This window comes from Camelina sativa, chromosome 13 (assembly GCF_030686135.1).
Source record: "Camelina sativa cultivar CO46 ecotype springtype chromosome 13, ASM3068613v1".
Lineage (NCBI taxonomy): Eukaryota > Viridiplantae > Streptophyta > Magnoliopsida > Brassicales > Brassicaceae > Camelina > Camelina sativa.
The window spans coordinates 16,029,441-16,052,971 of record NC_141892.1 but is presented as its reverse complement, the minus strand read 5'-3'; the positions used below and the strand labels follow the sequence as shown (position 1 = coordinate 16,052,971).

General features: G+C 32.6%; 1 protein-coding gene across 4 annotated transcripts; it reads right to left on the bottom strand.

Moving 5' to 3' along the window:
- Nucleotides 1-8,493: 8,493 nt before the first annotated feature.
- Nucleotides 8,494-11,926, bottom strand: LOC104736858 (homeobox protein knotted-1-like 1). Of its 4 annotated transcripts, none has more exons than XM_087481903.1 (6): nt 11,324-11,922; nt 10,910-11,197; nt 10,681-10,806; nt 10,452-10,590; nt 9,618-9,874; nt 8,494-8,969 (listed from the first exon to the last, which is right to left on the bottom strand). In XM_087481903.1, exons 1-6 carry the CDS (start codon nt 11,363-11,365, stop codon nt 8,763-8,765), a joined length of 1,059 nt encoding a protein of 352 aa, XP_087338029.1. In that variant the 5' UTR covers nt 11,366-11,922; the 3' UTR covers nt 8,494-8,762. The 4 variants fall into 4 exon arrangements, with proteins under 4 accessions (XP_087338029.1, XP_087338028.1, XP_087338027.1 ...); XM_087481902.1 differs by having other exon boundaries at nt 9,618-9,877; nt 11,324-11,919; XM_087481901.1 differs by having other exon boundaries at nt 10,910-11,926.
- Between the last annotated feature and the right edge of the window lie 11,605 nt (nt 11,927-23,531).

Genomic DNA, 23,531 nt, shown 5'->3' with positions numbered 1-23,531 from the left:
ACAACAAGGTTCATCCAATTCTTCAATGCAGTTCATATGACAGAACCTCCAACTGGTACGTTTATTCTTCTAAGTTTCACAATCACAGATTTCACTCTCCATGCCAATGCCAGATTAGACATCGACGTCCTCATTGCCGATCTAGAGACTTCCAAAAGACTACCAACCGTAGAAGAAGAAAATGAAGAGTGCACCATCTGTCTACAAACATTCAAAGGACACAATGATGTCAACCACATCTATCACCATGACTGTATAATTCCATGGTTGTATGCAAAACAAAATTGCCCAATATGTAGGATAGACACTCTCATAGATATAATCTAAAATCTATTACATCATGTTCCTATTATCTTACGTACCTATGTGATTTCCAATTTAAAACTACAGTTCTGAGACATAATCAAGTATAGAATTTGTCATACAAGCTATCTTTGCTCATAGATCTCCCGTTATCTTTGATGAATATATAAATAACAACCTCTCTGCCTTAGTTGTTGATTCACCATGTATAATCAGACAACAAATCACTCATTCAGTAACCAAAAGAAAAGGTATCGACATTGTAATCGAAATGTCAAAACTAATAACCCCAATCAATTTATGAAATTGTTGTTTTTAAGCCGAACAATTTAAGAGGATGAACATAGATTTTAGCTTACCTCTATGACAAAACAGATTTCCATTCTGATTGGAAGATATGAAAGGTTATCTTTGTTCCCCAAACTGATTCCTATTGCTCTTCGTTTCAGTCAACAACTCAAGAAGTTTATGGAAATTCTCATGTTTAATCAGCCTATGGCAATAGATATAGAAGGAAACAGGAGATGTAAATTGGATGAAATTACAGAATATGAAAATTTCCTTCTCTCTGGTGAACGAAAAAAATTAACATTTCACTTATCTCGAAATTCTGACCTATCCATTGTCTTTTGTTTTGGTCATTGTTTATTTTATTTACTTTTAAAAACAACATATATTATTCAAGTTAATTACACTACTCATCATGTTGAAGATTAAAATTATTGTCACAATTTAATATTTGCAATAGTGTATCTACCACTACAAGAAAACAGGCAAATAGCGACTACACTATTAGTCACTATTTAGTTTCTAAAAGGTGTGTTAGGACTAAACAGCGACTACAACCAGTAGTCGTTAATCGAGAGTCGTAAAATTAGTCGCCAAATGGCGACTACATTATGACTATTTTGTATATTCGTAAAGTAGTCACTAAATTTAATGACTACGCTACGACTACATTAAGACTATTTTGTATAGTCGTAAATTTAGTCGTCAATTAGTCACTAAATTTACTGACTACTTTACGACTAAATTTACGACTACACAAAATAGTCTTCGTGTAGTCACCAAATTTAGTTACTAATTGACGACTAATTTACGATTATGTATTTACAAAATATTATATAAATATATTTCATGTTATAACACTATGTCAGATATACGGGCATCAGAGTAGGTTTTACTCTTTTGTTGTGCTTCTTTAGTGTCCCAGTAATACTCCATCGTTCTCCAGAGAGTGTTTCCAATCCAATTTGGTTGAATTCGACTAGTCCTCACAGTGCTAACCATGTCTTTTATCCGCTTTTGACATATTTCCTCAAAATATGCTTGAACAGTTCTGGTTATCAAAGGATCCCAGGTGTGGGTTTTCTAGAAAAAAAAAGGAGCTATTGTTAGTGAAAAGAAGACATGTAAAGCTATGTGACATAAGGCTTATTGTGAGTGAAAAGAAGACATGTAAAGCTATGTGACATAAATCCTTACCGCAAACTCAAGGAAGTATCTCTCTTGTTTTTCCCGCGGCACACATGTCCAGCTGTAGAAGGGACCTTCGAATTTGTTTAGAAGAATTTTAGTAATCTTCATAACAAGTTCTGATCCTTTGTCACGAGTAAACCTCCATACACATGAACAAATAAGCCTTCGTACGTAGGTTAATTAAAAGCTCCATACACATGAACCAAAAGAAACAATACAAGAAGCATCAGTTAATGAGTCAAAAGAAACAATACGCATATGCACATTCACAAAACATTAACTCACCAAGACAAAAAAAACTATCTTGACTCATGGAACATAGAACCACATGATCATGAGAATCCAAGACAAAAAAAAAAAGATCATTTTGCAAATATGGGTCTATAGACAAAACCTATACTTGGATAAAAAAAACCTAAACATGAATCTCAATACATAAGTTTCTACGGTTTGATACATGAACACAATCTATACCTGAATCAGTAAAAATAAACATGAATCTCAATACACAAGCAATAGATCTTTCCAAAAACAGAGCAAAACCTATACTAACTATACTTGGATCATAAAACACACTCCTAAAGACACAATAAACCAAACAAAATCATAATAAAATTACTCTCGGTGTCGAGCATTGACCTACAGATTTCTCTTCTAACATTCACAAAACACCATTTTTTGTTCGGTATGGGTGTGGGAGAGAGGACCGTGGTGAACTTATCCCTGTTTGGCACCAAAAGCAGGGCATTTAGAGCCTGAACCACATCATTCTGGAGTTCCGGCAACACTGCAACAGTTTCTTCTTCGAAGTTGTTGCCTTGAGACGATGGATGCGATGGATGACTACGAGTCTGAGAGCGTTGAGCTGGAGAAGGCGGAGGGTCATCTTGAAGAGTTGCATGAGTCGATGGATTGTAGTTAACTTCTTCTGACAGAGACCAGCGTACTTGAGGTTGAGGTTGGCGAGTAAAGGAGCCCTAAAATAGTTGTTGAGGCGGAGGATAGTCCCGGTTTTGGGATTGCGTTGAATGTCGTGGCAAAATGGGGACTTCTTCTTCAGGTGTCTGCTGCGGATGAGGAGCTTGGACTGCTGGCGTGAAGTCGTACTGACTGGATAGATTGGTAGGCCGTAGTCTTGACTGTAACGCCCCCAAACCGTCTGATGGTCGGACATGCCAACAGACAGTCACGGAACGCTACTATGGGAACTGCACCGGGGTGGTCCAGTCGAGGGACGGAAGCTGCAGACTTTCCGACCGGTCCTCCCTAGCACAATTTCACCCGCAACTGAGGCTACTTAGGCTTTGCAGCCCTCGCGGCCTGGTGCGTTGTGTTGGCCCGGACAAGGCTAGTATCATTTGAAAATCACACAACTTAAAGAAAATAACTTTCATACTTTATTCATTCATAAAATAAGTTCAGAAAACATTAATACGAAAATGGCGCCAGGCCTAAGGCCATAATACGATTAACTTAAGTTATTACAAAAACAACTTGCAAAGGCAATACAACTCTACACCGGCTTGCCTAACGTCCTGAGCTCCCCCTAAGGCTTTTCCCACTAAGGTTACCTGCAAAACAAATTACGGAGTCTTGAGTACTAATCACTCAGTGAGTTCGGGAACCTAAAAAGAACCAAAACCCAACCCCAACCTCAGCAAGCAAGCAAACAAACAAGCAAGCCTAAGCTATACAAACATGCAAGACTGAGCTATCAACATGCAAGACTAAGCTATCAACATGCAAGCAACAATCAGAGATAGCAATGCGGAATATAGTGGGCTAAGTAAGCAAACAAATCTAGCAAGCAATCAAAGCAATCAAGCAAGCAAGTAATAAAATCAATAAAGCAATTAAACAAGCAACCAAGCAATAACAACAGCTACAATAAACTTGAATAAAAGAAAATTAAAATAATCTTTTAAACAAGTTTTAGTTATGGGGTTGGTATGCTTCCTCCTTCCTTTCAACGACTTTGTGAACACCCGTGCTGCAGCCACAAAGTCACGCAACCGGAACATCTCTCGAGCTACACCGTCGTGTATACAACTGCGGCCAGGGTAGCGAGCCCAGTTACCTCCGAGCTCTTTGTCCCCAGACCCTACAACTCACGACATGGGTTATATGTACGCGGCTGTATGCTGTACGGAAAACATGAAGACAGCCATACCAAGTCTTACTACGCTAGCCGAAATTTCTCGCGACTACACGCATTAAGACCTATAACAATTGATACCTTTAGTTTTTATGGGTTTTAAGCTCATAAATTTACAAGTATCTTACCAATTTTTAACCTCTCCAACACTAGAACCTCTGTACGGGCATTTCACCTCGCGCACGGTCTAGTACCGAGACTAACCTCTTAGCAAGTGCAATTAAACAAGAAATTCAAGCAAGAAAATCAAGTAAAAAGCAACTATACTAACACTACATGCAAGCCTAAGTAACTAAAGAAATATCTAGAGACTAAGCGCTAAACATGCAAACAAGTAACACTAACATGCAAGCCTAAGAAACTAGAAGAATATCTAGAGACTAAACGCTAAGCATGCAAACCACTAGTATTAACATGCAACTTAAGAAACTAGAGGTAATCTAGAGACTAAGCGCTAAATACTAACATGCAATGCACTCAAGCAAACATGCAACACAAACAAGAAACTTAAGAAACTAGAAATAAATCTAGAGACTAAGCGCTAAATACTAACATGCAATTCACTCAAGCAAACATGCAACAACAAACAAGCAACTTAAGAAACTAGAAATAAATCTAGATACTAAGAGTTAGACGCAACCTCACTCTTACATGCAAGGAAGCAAAAGACGAGACTTAACTACCTAGAAATTGATCTAGAATAAAAGAAACGAATCTACCCAAAAATGCCTAGATTTAACTTGAAAGAAAAATCCTAAGCAAAAATCAACAAAAATCCAACCTATTCATGTACCATATTACATGCTTCGAGACTCACCTGTACTTGGCTGAAAGAATCGACTCTACAGACTTCTAGTCCTAGCTAGCGACGTGGAACAGCCTAAACAGACGCGGCTAACTACTCGCGGAAGAGAAAAGCTTCTAAAGAGAGAACTCGCACACTCTAACTCTCTAACTTTTCTCTAACTCTCTAACTCTCTCTAATTTTCGTCTAAGGGTGGGATGGAAACGAAATGGCTTCCTAAGGGGTCTATATATAGCGGATGGTGTGAGTTTGGGCGGTTTGGTGAGCCAATGCATGGCAAGCACTTGTCTAGCTTCTCCTCCACTCCTTTGGGCGAAAACTTGGTGAGCAAGCCACAAAAAAATACTTGGTGAATATGCAAAGACTTGGCAAGATAATCTCCTCTCCTCTCCTTTGTCTCTCATTCCTCCTTTGCATGAAACTCCATTGACCAGCTTTTGAGAAGACAAAATGATGATATCTCTCATTCCTTTTTGCATGAAACGCCATTGGTTACTTTTTAACAAAAGTAATAATTATGTCTCCCCACTTTTTGCATGAAATACTATTGGTCAATTAAGGAGACAAATCACCCTTAATTTCCGGATTCTCGTCTGTTCGGGTTAGCGACACCACGATGCAGTCGAAGGTACGCGACGCGGTACAGACTCGATTGGATTCTACGGCATGGTCACGGACGACTCTGCGGTACGTCTCGGACAACTCTTGTGGTACGTCTCGGACATCTCTGCGGTACGCGGTACGTCCACGGTATGTGGCACTGTACATGGTACCGTACATGGCCTTTTTCCTTCTGCCTCGACCATTTTTCTTCCCTTGTCTTTTTAAGGTGGTCCATCGAGAGGAAACTCTTGTCCGTCGATCATTCGTCCTTAGGCTCGATGATAGACGCGCCCGGCAATGGCCATTGGCCATTTGTCGAACCATCCATATTTTCTCGGACATTTCTTCGGCGATTCTTCTACCTTCCTTCCTTGCCTTCTTTCCAAGTCTTTTCCAGGTCCTTTGGTCATGAGTTTTTATTTTGAATTTTACCCTGTAGTGAGGGTCACTACATTGACCCTCCGGGAATCTGAGAAACATTACGAACAAGTTTTCACTTTCTTCCTCGATTAGGCATCGTGTGACTGAGGAGAGACTGAGAAGAGAGACTACGAACAGATTGAGAAGAGATTGAGAAGAGAGACTGAGAAGAGAGAATGAGAGGAGATGAAGGCGACTTTAGGGTTTCGTCGAAGAGATTAGAAGAACCGAGATCGATTGAGATGTCGTACAGGGCTTTAGGGTTGTCTCAGTTTGAGTAGTAGGAAGAAGATGGGATTTTAACTGGATTTGGGTGTAGCCAATTTTTTTTTATGTTGTTAATTTTATAAAATGTTGTTGTTAATTCAAAACAAAAAAAAACATTTTTTTACATAAAAACATATATCTCTCCATATAAACATAGAAACATAAAAACATAATTCATTCTTCACATTTTATTTTACATAAAAAGAAAAAAATTTAAAAGAGAAAAAACAATGATTAAAAACGTTTAGCAAAAGAATTTCTGGCAAACTCACAATTTTAAAAACTTTATTTAGCAACTGCCCAAATAATTATTTTCACACAATATTAAATTTTAATATTTTCACACAATATTTTAAGATTTTAAGCAAGCTTTCCTTTGGTTTAAGATTTTAATATTTTCACACAATATTAAATTTTAACACAATATGTTAAGATTTTAAGCAAGGTAACATGCATGTCATTTAATTTTCCTTTGGTTTTCACTAATAGATTATCACTTAGTTGATCAAGAGGTAGAAAAATTTGCTGTTTGAGTTTTTAAAGTCACCTATTAGTCGCTAATTTAGCGACTATTTCTCCCGTTGCTGGCGTAGTCGCTAAATGAGTGACTTAATTACGATTGTAACTTTCAAGCAACAACTTAGCCATAAAATAGTCGTCAATTTATGACCACAATTACGACTACGACCTTGGTCGTAATTTAACGACGACATAGCGACTAATCTCTATCAGTCGCAACAGAGTCATTATGTAGTCGTAATTCAGTCGGCAAATTTGGCGACTACATATATAGTCGCTAAGTGTAGTTGCTATTTGCCTGTTTTCTTGTAGTGTACCAAAGGATAATGGTTTATAAGGTGGTATAAAATAAACAGAATATTTGTTGGATCTAAACAAAGACAGTAAAGTTAATAGAAGATAGAACTGTAACTTATCATATTCATTTACATAAACAATTCATGTTTCAAGAGAATCTAAGCTTTAAATCTAATATCTTATAATACCATACATAAACATGTTTTACAAATTCTTCTACCTGATAATTATTTACGGTAGAAAACTTTAATAGAAGATTTTTAATTTTTAAAACATAAAAATTTCTTATGCAAAGTTTAATAATAGCAAATTTTGATCGACATTTTTAAAACAAGTAAAACTAAAGTTGGTCAAAAGTTTTATCTAACAATTTTTACCAACATTAAAAGACTTCCGCCTTCTACCAAAATATTTATCAAAATAGTTACATTTATATGAATAGATATAACATTTGAAGAAATTTTTTAAATTATTTATCATCAAATATGATGATACATTGTATACATAACTAAAATTAAAAGTAAAACTAACCTATCAATTGTTATATCGGGCGTAGTTTGGAATGTCCGCCAGTAGATCTAAGAAAATTGCTCTCCTAGGCAATATGTCATTTTCTACTCTTTGTGCCAAACATAACCAAGTTGCAGTGTTCTACAACTATACTACTGACACCCATATAAGCAATTGGGCTTAATGGCCCATGATCATTGAACCCTTTTTTTCTCTCTCTTTTTCTCCTACTCTCCCTTTAGATGCACATATACTCCATATGTAACCTCTATGTAGTACGGAATGTGGAACAGGCAAGTTCATGTGTTGATTGATGGTTACGACTTGGTCAGTGTCATAGATGGAACTACGACAATTTCCCACCATCATCGTTAATGTTACACACCATTTACACTGCCCTTCTTGGGAAATATCTCATCTCTACCTAGATTCCAAGCCAAACAGAGGTCAAATCAAGCAACCAAAGAATCAAGTAAAGTAATGGGAAAAGGTACAAACACAGTTGATGAGTATTTTCAGGGATTATTATTCAAGTTTATCTACTTTCTCTCCTTGGCAAGAGCATTGATCATGAAGTTGAGATAATTTTTGATTTTATCTGATGATTACAAACTAGTGGTCGATCAAACCGCCTCGTGAGTCTCCATCATCATCAGCCGCTCAAGCATCTCAATTTTAGGCTCATCTGTTCTTCACCACTCCTACACCTCTATTGAAGTTCCATCTTTATCCGCTATCTCAACGATGTCTCCACAGCTTCCTCAATTAAATCTTGACTAAAATGAGAACATCTTTGTTAGAGTTGTTTCAAGTTATACACCTCTCTCTAACTGGTGCATATTATTTTTCTTAAGGCATGTGTACTCGCAGGATTGCACAATTCATAAATTAATGTCTTGCAAAATTGAAACCGTGTCCGAAGAAAATTTGGTTTTTTTGAAGACTACTGATCAACGACGATACTATTCTTAAGTTATACAATCTATCGATTATTTTTATGTTTCTCTGATCTGTTTTTGGCTTTTGTAACTTTGCAAGGACATGTAGAGGCAACAATTCCATTATACTAAATCAATTTGTGTAGCCACCTTCTTTTTATCTTTTGATGACTAAAAGAACAACAAAATGAAAGACCTTTTCAAATTAAAATACCATTTTCTTTTCACACATTATTAAATAAAACATTAGTAATAAAAAATGCACAAAATAAAAATGAAAATATAAAATGAAGGGATCTCTTTGACTAAAGAAGTCTCAAACTCCCCGAACGACATAAGACACTACAAAACAGGTAAAACAAAGAAACCTATAGGTAGGAAACTGATATATGGGGTGTTCAAAACATGAATTGTAACAAGAAAGCAACAAGAGGTTGTTATTATGTGGCTAACGCTTTTGGATGTTTTATGGGCCGAGACGATAAGGTCCATCACCCATGTAATGACCATCCATGTATAGAGCTGCGTGATGGGGGTGCTGCAGACCATCCATCACCATGAACTGCATGTCTTCAGATGGTTTCCAGTGACGCTTTCTTTGGTTTATGAACCAATTGTTGATTTGTTTCTGATCTAACCCTGTTGATTCCGCTAACGCCACCTTCTCTGATTCCTGCCAAGAGAACTCAAACCACCGTTCATCACTTTTGTAGTAACCAATGTATAAAAAAGCAAGGCTAGAGATAATCGATAACCATTAAAAAATTAGATAACTGGACGATGACCTAAAGTTTGTTGTTTTGAACGATTTAATAAGTAACGACTAACTAATGTTGTCTTGTTATATTTTTTAATAACATGACGTCATTTGTATTTATCAATATTAAACATGTTATTTTATCTATCACTATAGTCGGTTAAATTAGTGAATTTATTTAAAACTGGTTAATATTATTATCGTTTCAAAATAGGTAGATAAATTTTTCATCACAACTTAATTTAAATTAGTTTTTTTTTATTAATTTTAGAGTGAAAAAGTGATGTGTTAGAAATGCACAAGGGTTAGAACATCAAGACTAAAATATATAGCATAGGGATCACTAGTAATAGCGTCGTCATCATTCGGATTTAAACCATGCAAGTATCTTTTTCGGAACTACAAGGATATAAATACCATATCGGTCATGTAATGTGCCTATTAGGCCGCCTAACCTAGCCGGTTAAGAGGGAACTCCTAACTTAAAGACTGGTTTTTTAAATTCTTAATTGTATTAAATAATTAAAAAAGGGCATAGAGAGATAAGAGAAAATTTATACGTACAGAAGGGTACGGCCACTTGTAATGCAACTCCCACCACGTGAGAAGCTTCTGCCTTGCTTCTTTAGGAAGTTTACCTTTCTTTTTCTTCTTGGACAGTTCTTGTTTCAAACTACTCAAGTATCCACTGTACTTCTTCAGCAAATGGTTCTTGAGTTCCCGATCTTCCGCCCTTGGGTCTATTTCCGGTAATTCTGTTTCCCCTCCGCTGTTATTCTCTTGCTCCTCGTCTGATGATCCCATTCCCTCACTTTTCCCATCTGCTTCAACATATCATATTTTCATGAATTCGATGTTTTAGTCATTTAGAAACAATTTAGTCATCGATCTTTATCATTGGACTGCTTAAATTATGAAATTTATGAAAATTTATGATTTTGCATGATGAAATTGAACAAGGATGTACTGTGCCTAAACAAAGCTTCACGAGCAGCACTAAGAGTTCTTGTGATAGTACTTTGGGCCGAGTTTAAGGAAATAAACCAAAAATAAGCCCCACCCTTCTTTGGATGGATTCCACAATGGGGAAAACAAGAACAAATATGGAGACCTATTTGTATCTTGCATACTTCCAACAATAATGCATCTCAATTATTTTATTATTTTATAATCTTAATTATCACTAGAGAGTTTATCTATTAAGATTAAAAAAAAAACTCAATGTTACAACAGTTTACCATGAACCAAAGAAACAGGCCAATTTTATGCAATCCATTATAAGCCCTACCTTGCCACTACACTTTGTTTTCTACAATCAATTGGTACATGTGCCTACATTTATACGCGTGTATGTATGTATATATATATATATAAATATGGGTAATTGATGACATGTACCAGGATTGTTGAGGATGTGAATGGGACCCTGACACAACATGCTAAGCTGAGATTCAATACGACGTATAAACTCCATTGCTTCTTGAATGGGCCGTGTTAGCTCCTCACGATATTTAACCAACATGTCACAGTATGCTTCCTATTCATACAAAAAGAAAAAAGAACATTAACATATATACACAATAAGAACCGACCCTCTTAAAATTCACTTTGGTTAGTAGTAATCAACCATGAATTGATCCAGTTCTGGGTCTTTGGACGAGGCAGACAAAGACGGTGTTGACCGCTGCTGCCTAGCTTCAAAGTCTTGCCGTGCCGTCGTAATTCTATCAACCACCTCAGGTGGGGCTCCAATCTGTATAGGCCATGACCCATGAACATACAAAAATACATCATAGAGAAGTATATATATTATATCATAATAATAAGAATAAAAAAAATAAAAAGGAAAAAAAAACCTTTTGGCAGTCCAAGTAAGCTTGTAGGAGGGTAGAGTAGTGAGGATGAGCAATGATCTTAGCCTTCATGGCTTCCACATCGGTGACGTTATCGTTATTAGCTTCTTGGGTATTGTGGATGGCTCTCATCAACATGGAGTAGTGATTGATCCTTGAGGAGCTTGCTTCGGATTTAACAGATGGGTTGTTGTTGTTGTTGGGTTGATCATGATCGGATCGGAAGCAATTCTCGGTTGTTTGAGGGAGAAGAGAACTCATATGTGGGAACAACATGTGTTGGTGATGTTGCTGATGATTGTTAGTATTGTTGTAACCAGGACCATAATTGCTATTATTATTATTGTTATTGTTGTTGTTATCACTTGTGTTAACGTTTTTGTTGGAAGGGGAGATTGGAGAGTACAAGAAACTTACTCTATGAGGCGTGGAGCTGCTGTCATGCTCGTATTCTTCCATACCAGATGAGTAAAAAATTTGGGAGAGAGAGGATATAAAAATCAAAGAAAAAAGAAAAAAATAAAAATAAAACCCTAGAAATATAAGATAAAGGATGGGTGCAAGATGAAGGGGATGTATGTATTCTTGCTTTTGTTCTTATTTCAATCAAAGGTCTCTGTAAGACTATAATCACATCAAATCCAGATGACTAGACGACTCATCTATGAATCAAAAAAGGCCTAATTCAAAATGAAAAAAAAAATGGAAAAAGAAAGAGAGAAAAATATTGTGAGGTGAAGTTGCACCCAACAAAACCAAATAAATTGATATTTTTGAGGAAGAAAAAACGAACTTAGGTATATAGAATTCGTCAAGGAAGTGACATGGAAGAGAAGAAAATTAAAAAAAGGTGAGAGAGAAGAAGATAGAGAGAGAGAGATTAACAATAATGAAGAAGTTGGGTGGCTTGAGTGGATTGACAAGACGTCGTTTGCTTTGAGAAAAAAAGAAATATTTGAAAATTAAAAATAAAGGTAAGGAGAGAAGGGACAAGAGATAAGGCAAAGGCTTCCTTCTTCTGTTTTCCTCTCATAGGCTATCTTATATATTAAATAAAAACTTAAATATTTTTATTAAACTTAAAAATGTGGTTTGAATTTTAGAATTAAGATCTACCACTCACTCAGCCAGTGTTTAAGCAACTAGGTCATCGCGACTACTTCAGCTATCGCTTCTTTGCTAGGTTGAATGACATATTTTGTGCTCTTTTCTGGTAATTAAATGTTTTTTTTTGTTTGGGGGTTGAAAGAATAGTTCAAAAAGAAGAAAATATGGATCATTCCTAGTTTCCTAACTTCTAATCTGATCGAAATATATCAATTTTCTTTAAGATATTTTTTCATGTGTAAGATATTGGTAAACTATTATAGATGTTTATGGAATTGTTCAAATGGATGAGAGAGTATGCTTTACTGGGATAGTGGATATTATACGATATTCTGCTAATTCCAACTATTGGCTCTATGATAAGACCATGCTGCTCACACACTTCTTTCAACACTTGTTCTGTTCCATGGTCAACATTCAGTTTTATTTTTTATTCATCTCAAATTTATATTTCATGGTTCATATATGAAGGGTATAGAGTACCTATGAATTCTATTTTATACAAAAGGAAACGAAAACTCCTAGTGCTTTTTTTTTTTGAAAAAGAAAACGTCAAGTCCTAGGGCTATAGATAAAAAAAACATTGCTCAAGGGTTTGATTGGTCAGGTATACAAAGCGGTACAAATAGTACAGTTTTAAATTTTTACTAATTTTTTACAGTTTTGTAATATATCGTAACAGTTTAAAGTTTCATCTTATAATTTTGACTATGTTATCAATCCCGAACTTATATTGTGAGCAAACAAGAAAAAATGAAAGTTTATCTTAAAATTATGGCTAGTTATACCTGAACAGTAGTAAAAATAATAAAAAGATATGTAGTTATACCTGAATCAGTATGTCTAAGAGTTCAACTAAAAATTAGTCGAAATCAATTAAAAATTAGTCGAAGTACTTAAGGTTGTTGAACTTGCATTAGAAATATGTTCCTTTTTAATTTCCTTTTAACACCTTATTTTAAGTTTCAGTATGAGATGCTGAAACATTCACATCATAAAAGATCTTTGTTAAGGTTAGATATTTGAATTCACTACATTAATATTTCAAAACATAAGTGGAATAGTCTAAAAACAAACTATAAGAAGTGATCCCAACATCATCCAGAGGCATGGTGATGCAAAAGGACGATAACACCCATAACCATAGTATTATTTATTAGAAAATAAAATTTTGTTTCCAAAAGTATATACAATTTCATAGAATTCAGTCTTTTAGATTTGAAAGTCAATTATATATAACAATAAAGTAAACATTCATTTTATTGTTCTCTAAATTTATAAATCAACATTTTCTCATAACTATATATACCGACTTGCATGAGGTTATCTTAACCTGCAATGAAACACTAAAGAGATACATAAACAACCTCAACAACGAGATAGAGTCAATCTCTAAATGCAAACATAAGAACTTTAAACATATTCTCTATCATTGGTCAAAAGTTGAGGAAATAAACGGAAGAGATGGATAAGCTAGTCAAATCAAGAAATCGAAGGACACATTTATCAATTGGCGAGATTAAAAGAACTGACTGTAATAAATGTTTATATATAAAACCAAGAGTCAAGTAAGTAGTAATGGTTAATGAGTGGGAAAGAAAAAGAAAACAAAAACAAAAAAGAAGGAGAGGCAGTGGAAGTAAGAGTAGGGTGTGACTTATGCGTTGGATGTTTTTATTCAACGATTAACAGTGAAAACAATTTGGCAGTGAAAAAACACGACTGACTACACTCATTACTGTTCATCCTGCTTCAGCCCACGTGCGTGCATGTGTCTCTATATAATCATCATCTGTGTTCCAGTGTTCGTGTAGGTTTTATGTTCCGGGGGGTTTTTTTTTACGGTCTAAAACCATGCCACACTTAAATTTATGTTGTTTTGGAGTTTAGATGGCCGTTATAGCTCTATTAATTAAAGAGCTTCGGTTATTAGGAAGAAGACACGAGTGTAAAACTTTATTGTATTCTTAGTAACTGCTAGAAACTCTGATTATTCTAATTTTAAAGACCACCAACCAAATCGTTATATAAATTAGGCTCAAAATCGTAACATACGAAATAACTGTGCAAGAAATGTGGTGCAATACAAATAATAACAAAATGTTAATATAGAAAAATATACAAAGTAAAAATTATGTATTAATTTTAGTAATTTAATTTCAAATATTATTGTTACCCACATGTAAATGTTATGGAATTTTCCGATATTACCTATGTTGATTTATCTTGCCTCTTCTGGTATAAAAGCTTAGTTTTATCCTATCAATTAATCACTATTCTAAAACTTGATCTTTATTCGAATACATGCATAAAAATCAAACTTCTCACTAATTCATTAGCTTTGATTAATAATCTCGTACTGCTGGATATCTTTTCTAACTTTGTCATAACAACCTACAACGTGATATTTGGCACTCTACGTTTGTGACATATGTCATTCTCGTTAATTTTAAATTTAACATTTTATTTTTTATTTGACTTTATTTTATTTGTATCTTACGTGGTATATACTTTGTTAAAAAAAGATAATCGTTGTATAGTTTGCTTTTTAAATTTTTTTCAAAATTGTTACAAAAATATATTCCTTCCATTTTTTAGTTTTAGCATCTACTATATTTCATAATGAAATCATAAACCATAGAACCTAAAAAAAAAATATTGATCAATCCAACTAAAAAATATAAATAAATTGAAACCAAATAAAAATAGAAAATGGTTTCATACTTTTACAGTAAAAATTGAAACCAAATTAATTTATGATACACTAATTTAAAAATATAGAAGATTTTCTAATATATATATATATAGTATTCAATAGTAATTTATAAGTTACAGTTTGATTGTCTTTAAAACATATGTACTAAAATAAACATAATGTATCATAACATAATTGCTTTATCACCCTATGATATAACAGAAAACAATAATTTCAAAAATTAATTTATTGTTAATTATACTATTTATATTAAAATGATTAAAAATAGAGACAATATATAGAAAATAAAAACAAAATATTAAATTTCCCACACTTTTCTTTTCATGATTTTTTTATAAAACTGGTTAAAAAGATATTTGTTCTGTAATATCGTTGTAATATATTATTTTAAAATTGACTTATCATAGATAAAACTATTTTTTGTTAACTATTACTTTTAGATGGCAATAAAATTAATATATAGGACAACATAAATTATCTATCAAAATAATTAAGTATAATCTTACATTTTTCTTTTTAAACTACTTATCAGTTTTTTATTTTCCAAAAAAAAGAAAAAAAATATAATTTATCTTAACTATTTAACGAAAATACCATATATAGTTGACTTTGCTATAAGTAATGGTCTTATTACTATAGTAACATACTGTTTAAATAATTGCAACAATATATTGTAATCAAAAATATTTAGTAATATGTAAAATTTTACTCTTTTTCATGACCCTTCTATGAAACACTATATAATATATATATATATATATATATATATATATATTATAAATTGTAGTTGAACCATAGTATTATGAATATTATTTTTTAAGACATATATTAACAATGACATTTGTACATTTCATATATAATTGAATAGAAATTTTATTTTATATTTCAAGTTAATAATGCATACATAAACCACGCATCGCGTGGGCTACTTTCTAGTATAGTATATGTTTAACTGTAACTATCTTATTATATAAAGCTTGATGTCAAAATTACTAATTAACAAGATCGTGACATGTGTCAATTGTATCATTCAGATGTTGACACATGTCAATTCTAAATTTGTTAAAAAATTTAAAAATAAAAAAGTAAAATTTCAAAACCTACCAGAAAAAGGTTTTATATAAAAGTAAAATAGAGAAAAAAACTTAATTTTACTTAAAATTTTTTAAATAAAAAAACATCTTTGTAAACTTCCAAATGTAAAACAAAACTATTAACAGTTTTAAAAATATTAAAATCAATTATAAAAATTTTAAATTTAAAAAACTTTAAATTTTAAAAAGATCATTATAAGAAAATTATATATATATATATATATAAATTTTAACAGATTTAAATTTTAAAAAGATCACTATAAGGAAACTATATATATATCATAAAATTCGAAATTATAATATAGTTTATTTATTTTAATTTTAAGTTGCTAATTTTACAAAAAAAAATGATTACTTTTTATATAAGATAAAATTATTGTGAAAATATTTTAAAAATATAAAAAAGCAATTATAAGAAAATTATAAAATTTAAACAACTTTAAATTTTAAAAAGATCATTATAAGGAAATTATATATATATCATAAAATTCGAAATTCTAATATAGTTTATTTATTTTAATTTTAAGTTGCTAATTTTACAAGAAAAATGATTATTTTTTTTATAAGATAAAAAATGATTGTGAAAATATACATTTAATTACTGTTTCTAAAAAAATGTAAATACTCACCTTTACATAAAGAAAAAGATGGTTGAAGTAAAAAAATTAAAAAAAAAAATATCGTCTCATATTTTTTTCATCAATCAAATAATTTATTCAAAAATATTGCTATTGAAATATATAAGATAGAAGTATGTAATATTAACGTATGCGTTTTTGTAACTAGAAAAATGTTAAAGTGAAGAAGCATATAATAAGTTATTTAATGTGTTCATAAAGATATTTTTTGGTAGTAGTAAAGACTAAAGTGTATATTTTAACAGTAAAATATATTTATGTGTACAAATATACTTTTAGTGGTAATGTATATAGTAGTTTTGTAAATGGATATACATTACTGTATAATAGCAAAAAAAATAACTATTTTCTATAACTAAAATTTTATCTCTTTACTTTCACACATTGTTTTTACTTATGAAAATAATTAAATATATATATTTTTTGTTAAATTTAATTTTATTTTAATAACTTTGAATTCAGGTACAACTATTTTCTTTAACTAAAAGTGTATCTATTTACCTTTTTTTTTCTCAACCAAACAATAAATTAAAAGGAAATTCCTCGGTTAGTTGTCCAAGCTGGAGGGAAGGGGTTTATAAAAAAAATTTTAGAGAACACGAAACACGGGCAAGACAATCTGTATTTATATTTGACCCACGCGGGATCAAAGAGATATAGAATAGTGGGAAGGACTCCAGCGAGTTAAACTCATCAAGCAGGTTAGAGAAGGATGACCAATCTTTATAGACTGCACAATAGTGAGTAACTCAGCAAAATCAGTCTCGAAATGTTGACAAGCGATCCCTGCAGCATGTATCCGTTCCATGACCGAGAACAACGCTTCTAACTCCGAATGTAGGGGGAGGGGCTCCATCTTAGACACTTGTCCCCCAACAACAAGGTTCGCTCCTCACTAACGCAACACCATCAGCCCAATCCTGAATGCATATTGGTTGCTTTCCAAGAACCATCAATCTGACAACCAGGTGAAGAAACCTAGATATCTGAAGACGGAGATGGAGCTGGCATGATCCGCCGTAAAAGAGAGTGCCTCTTTCCAGGCTAACTTATCGTCCAAAGCCTGAGCAATTATATCATTCACCTCGATCTCTAAACCTTGAAAAACGTTTTTATTTATGGCCTTCCAGATTGCCCATAAAATCTATGGTAATTGAAGAAGTTGATCAGGATCACCCTGTTGAGAGACACCCCTCTAATAAACAAAATCCAAATTCGAGTACATCGACTCATTTGGAAAACTCTCTGACGAGACAAGAGTCGGCGATAAATCCCAAACTTAACACGAACGAGGGCATTCAAAGAAAACATGATTAATAGTCTCAACCGCAGAGTCGCACTATTTACACCAAATATTACATTGGATAACTTCGTGTATCAATTTATTTTTATAGATAGTTTTTACTTATTAAAAATATTTATTTTCTATTTTTTATTAAATTTAATTTATTTTAAAAACTCTAAACCCGCACATCGGGCGGATCTTAATCTAGTTAATTTTAAAACGTTATCAAACACAGCACTTTCAATTTTTGGATACTGCTTTATTTTACAATTATTTTGTACCATTTTTGTGTTCTTTACCGATTAAGAAACTCTGACCGCTTCATATCACCAATCACACCATTATTTAAAAATTCTACATCTTCCAAACTTATATTTTAAAGGGAAATCTATAAATGCATACGTAGTTATCCTAAATAGTTCTTTAACCTTTTTGTACACTCTATTTCGTAAAGATAAAATAGGCATAACACACAACTAAGAAAACAGCTTTACTATATTGGTGATAAAAAATTTAGTGGATTGGCAATAATTGTTTTAGGTAGTAAAAGAAAAGACAATTAAGTCGGAGAACAAGATATAACACTAACAAATGACTGTACAGTAACAAAATAGTAGTTCAATAGTAATTCTAATTGTTGGTTTCTTAACAGTTTTAATAGTAAATGTGATTAATAATCCCAATATTAAAAATACATATCATCAATATATAAAAACATGGTAGAAATAATATGAAACCACACTAATTGGTTTTAGTAGAATACTCAACAATACCACTAAAAAGCTCGGTAATAAATTACCAAATTTTATTTTAGATATTTTTTTACACATCTAGAAAAGTTTGTATAGCTGATTTTGGAAGCCTTCTTAAGAATTTAAAATAGTTTCTAGATATGTTGCGATATTTATATTAAAGGGGTGATTTTAAAAAAGATGAAATTAATACTTTTTATATTGTTTCTTATTTTTTTGCATTGCCGTATGTTTGATTTTTACTAAGATAAGTGACATTCAAAATTTTGGTATTATTTTTCTTATTTCGGTTTTTTACCATTACTTATTTGTTTATCTTTTTCTAAATGACATCAATGAGTTAAACCCAACTAATATGGATGTGAGCAGAATATTTAGTATGAGTTTATGCAACTCACTTCAGATCTGTTTTGTATGAAATGGTTCTAACTACAGGCGGACTCTTTTTCTTTTGGTAAAAAACCTAACATATTATTACTAAGTTAAATTTAAATAGCCACATGATTGTTCTGATTGTCTTTTTTTTTTTTTCTTTTTTTTTTTTGGCCCGTTTTATCTCTCTTACCCGATTCATAAAGAACGACTTTTCTTACCGTCGGAAAGATCACTAATCATTTAGATCAAACAGAAAAGATCACTAATCACACACCCAAAAACAAAATATATTATTATTATTAGAGAACAGAAGAAGAAAAGACGTTGGTTTAGCGTTTCACTTGTTGACAAAAACAGAAAAAATAAAGGTATAACTTTAGACTGTTGTCATTGCTGATTTGCATGTGAGAGAGAGGGAGAGAGAGAGAGCATTGGGCCAGACAGAAAATACAAGTCCCCCGAGAGATGCGCGCTACAAAAGGAGAGATGGGACATTTATAGACGGACCCCATCTTCTGTCAGAACTCTATTCACATCATCATCAATTCATCATCATTTATTACAATTTTCTTTATATTCAAAAATCAAATAACTTAAAAAAAAATTGGGAATCCAAGACTTTATGGTGGGTGGTCTTTTAAACTTGCACTATTTCAAGAAGTGGCAGTGCCTTGGGCTACCCTTCGATCGATGGATCATCTTGCTCTTGTCTTTTGGTTATAAATGGAGTTGGCATATCCATGTCACCATGTGAATATAATATCCATATATCTATGTTTTTAATGTATATAATATATGTGAATATATCCATGTGGAATGTCAATAGGAGTCCAAGAAATGATGGTTTTTGGTTTTCTCCACTCGATACTTTCCTCTTTTTACTTTTGCCTTCAGCCTTCCTCCTTTTGTTTCTTCCTGCAACTACTCCAACATGATGTTCTATTCCCTTTCGTGCCTCATATCTCAAGTATTTATACCATACCATACTACTGTTTCAAACATTGTATTTTCAAACTTTATATGTAACTAGTTTCAAGCATCGTATGCTCATAATTCATATGTAACTAGTTTCAAGCGTTGTAGGCTCATAATTCATATGTTGGTTACAGACGGTACCAAACTAGCCAAGTTTAAGCTTGATAAAATAAAGTTTCACAAAAGACGCTTATGTATTATCCTTAGATATGCAAGATATACTTAATATCTATATATATATATATATATATATGAATAATTCAAATTCAAACCAACAAGCAAACAACTTCTTATTTTAGAAGCGTTACAGTAGAACTAGAAGGGAGGCACATAAATGTTTTAGAAAAGTACTGATACTGAAACATTGTAATAAAATGTAAAGGACAGACGACAAACTAGCGACGGATTATATTACAACTGAAACAATGTAATAAAAAAAAAATGGAGATGAACTGGCGATGGATTGTTAGTTTGTTACCACTTAGATCATAGTAAATGAAATGAGATTATAATTTATAACGCAGAAATGATGGAGCAACTATAAACCGACATGAAGACAAAGGCATGATGCTGTTTGTCTTGTGATGCAATTAATATTATAAATATATGTAATATAGAATCTCGTGGAAACATATCATTCACATATTATAGTTATCTTTCCTTTTTATTAGTTCATGATTTCGATCCATACAGCTGCTAAGCATTTTATTTATTGATGTGAAAGAGAAGCTAAACAAACCCTTTTTTACTTTGCATTTTACCTAAATATAGATACTCCCACCTTTTTATCTTTCTTTTTTTGCATCATGTACTAAGCAAGATTTAAACACGTAACATTTAAGAGATTTAAACAATATATAGTAAAAATCTAAAACGAAGTGGATAAAATATCCACTTATCAAAAGTTATTCGCATTATTACATAGGGTTACATAAGGTTAAAGACAACCATCCAATTATTAAAAGAAAACTCACTACATGGTTCTAGTTATGAACATTTTGACAAACAATATTGTTTCTAATCTCTTGAATGTTAACATTTGCCAAAGCACCGGCATAGAGAGGAAAGCATTTGCCAAAAATATAACATTTTAGGGTATGAAAACTGTAGATGACTGTATGTATTGATTTGAAAAGCTAACCTGTATACTTATCAGAGAATATTTTAGGCTTATCGAGTAACATAGTAATTAAGATTTTGTGAAAAGCTAAAGCATCTAAAATATCTTTTGGCCGACAGATAAAGACATGGACGTAAGCGTATTATAATTAGATTAAACGCATTCAACGGTCAAAATTAGTGTTGTATTTTATAAGAAATTAGGATTTGGAGTGGATTATGAATAGTGAAGATGGACTTGATGAATAAATATGCAGAAAATAAAAAGAAAGAAAATGGTATAAATAAAAGGAAAAAAAACCTCATGTATGAGTATGATTGATTACTTCTATAAGTAGTAATCAAGAGCAACGACACAACCACAAGACATGGAAGTAAATTATAGAATGGGGTTAGATTTAAGGAGACGAAAAAGATGAGATGAGAGTGGGTCAATTATTAAGTGACGACAGAGATACTAACAAACTGGGATCTGAAAGTTACCAGACGAAGGAAAAGAAAAGAGCTTTTAGAGACTGCCTCCTCTTCTCAGACCCCTCATCACTCCCACTTAGTCTAGTCCCAAGGACTGTCCTTTACTGTTCCTCTTATTTATTTATCTTACATTTACTTTTTTTTTTTTTTTTTTTCTAATATTGTTATATATTTTATACTTTCAATGGCCCACATACAATCTTCCCTATTACATTAATTTATTTTAAAAAAAAAACTGAAAACTATTTTTATTTTTCTATTGAGTTAATTTGGTAATTGGCAACTAGAAAACATTTAGTTAATAAAATGTCTAATCTTTAAGTTTATATTATTAGCTAATAACAAAAGACATTTAATTTGAGATGGATTTTAGCATGATATTTATTGGATGTGTTTTTAAAAATATATATTAATTGGTGTTAAAATAATTGAATTTATTGATATTTAAAACGCTAATACGAATTTAGGCATTTCTTTCAAAAAGATACAGATAACACAATCAAGCTTTTTTGATAAAATTATATGTCTACGTTAGGCAATCATGGAAAATCATGCACCAATAAGACATATGAATTGTAAGGACTAAAGTAGATATAGTCTTTAACAAAAAAACACGATAGTATGGTCTTTTATCTTAGATGGCTCTATGTTTTAGCAACATAAACACAAGAGCACATTCATTAGTTAGATACTCAATTACTAATAATTTGTCGTGTTTAATTATAATTAAAAAAATTAAAATAAAAAAACCAATTAAAAGAAGACAAATGTGTAATGTGCGTAAATCGAAGTTCCGGTTTGGGATCAACATGCATCGGTCGACGCAAGGTCGGTTTCTGCGATAATTTAAGTTAAACGCCTTTTTTGTTGCGTTTTGATTTGGGAAAACCCTATAGTCGGATATTTAAAGAGAAGCTCGACGAGTTTGGCCTCTTTTGACCGTTTTCCAGAAAGTTAGAAAAAGAGAGAATAGTTTTGTAAGAGTTCTTGAGAGTTTTGGCCATTGTTTGCAAGATCTGTTCCTATGGAGTGAAGATTTGGGCTGGAGACGTGTTATGAGCTTGCAAGGAGGCTATTTTCGTGAGTTTAGAATCAGTTTTCATCATTCTCAAAGGTGAGTGCGTGACCATGGCTGATCTAAGCGAATTGATAGTTGTTTTGTATGATTTTTGGTTGTTATTTGCTTGCTTGATTGCTTGTGAATGTTCCTTGTGAGTTTTGTGACCTTTGGAGGTCGATTTCGGTGTATTAGAGCCGCGAGGAGATGGAGGAGCTCACTTTCGGCGTTGTGTCGCGCGACTGCATCGATCAATGCAAGAAGTGCATCGGTCGGTGCAGCTAGGGATTTGATGGGTCGATGGACGATGCAAAGAGTGCATCGATCAACGTAGGAGGTGTTGCATCGGTCGATGCAAGCGGTGCATCAGTTGATGCAATGATGATGCATCGGTCGACGCAAGGTCGCAGAGTTACTCATTGTCTGGTTTGATTGTTTTTATGTTGTTTGTGATTGTCTTTCCGCTTGTGTGTATAGCCTAGTAGATGGGAGGATCGTCTCACAGAGTACTTATGATAATACTCATGTATCTCATATGTGTTGTAGTGCAGGTAGAGGCTAAGTGTGATCGTAGGATCAAGGCGATGAAGAGGAGGATTTTCTAGTGGCTCTTAGATGTGTTGTTTGGCTTCCGTTAGGTTGCTAGAGTCGAGTCATTAGAATGTTGCTAGGTTGCTGGTTTAATGATTTAAGACTCTGTTGGTTAAAATTATTATTGGTTATTGGTTTATTGGTTATTGACTTATTGGTATCGTAATGTTATCCGCCATTGTTTGATTTGGGTTAGGTTGTTATTGTATATGGGATCACTAGTTTAATATTATATTTAAAACAAAAAAAAATGAGTCGGATCATTTCAAAATGAAATTAAAGGTTTTACATTAGATACTTAAGGTTCTTGTTTAAGACTCTTTCTACTCTTTTCTCTCATGTTTTTTTTATTTATTTTTGAAATTATTTTAATATGGAAGTATCTTAGTTAGATACCTCCAATGCTTATAGAGTAAACTTTATTTTAATATGGAAGTATCTT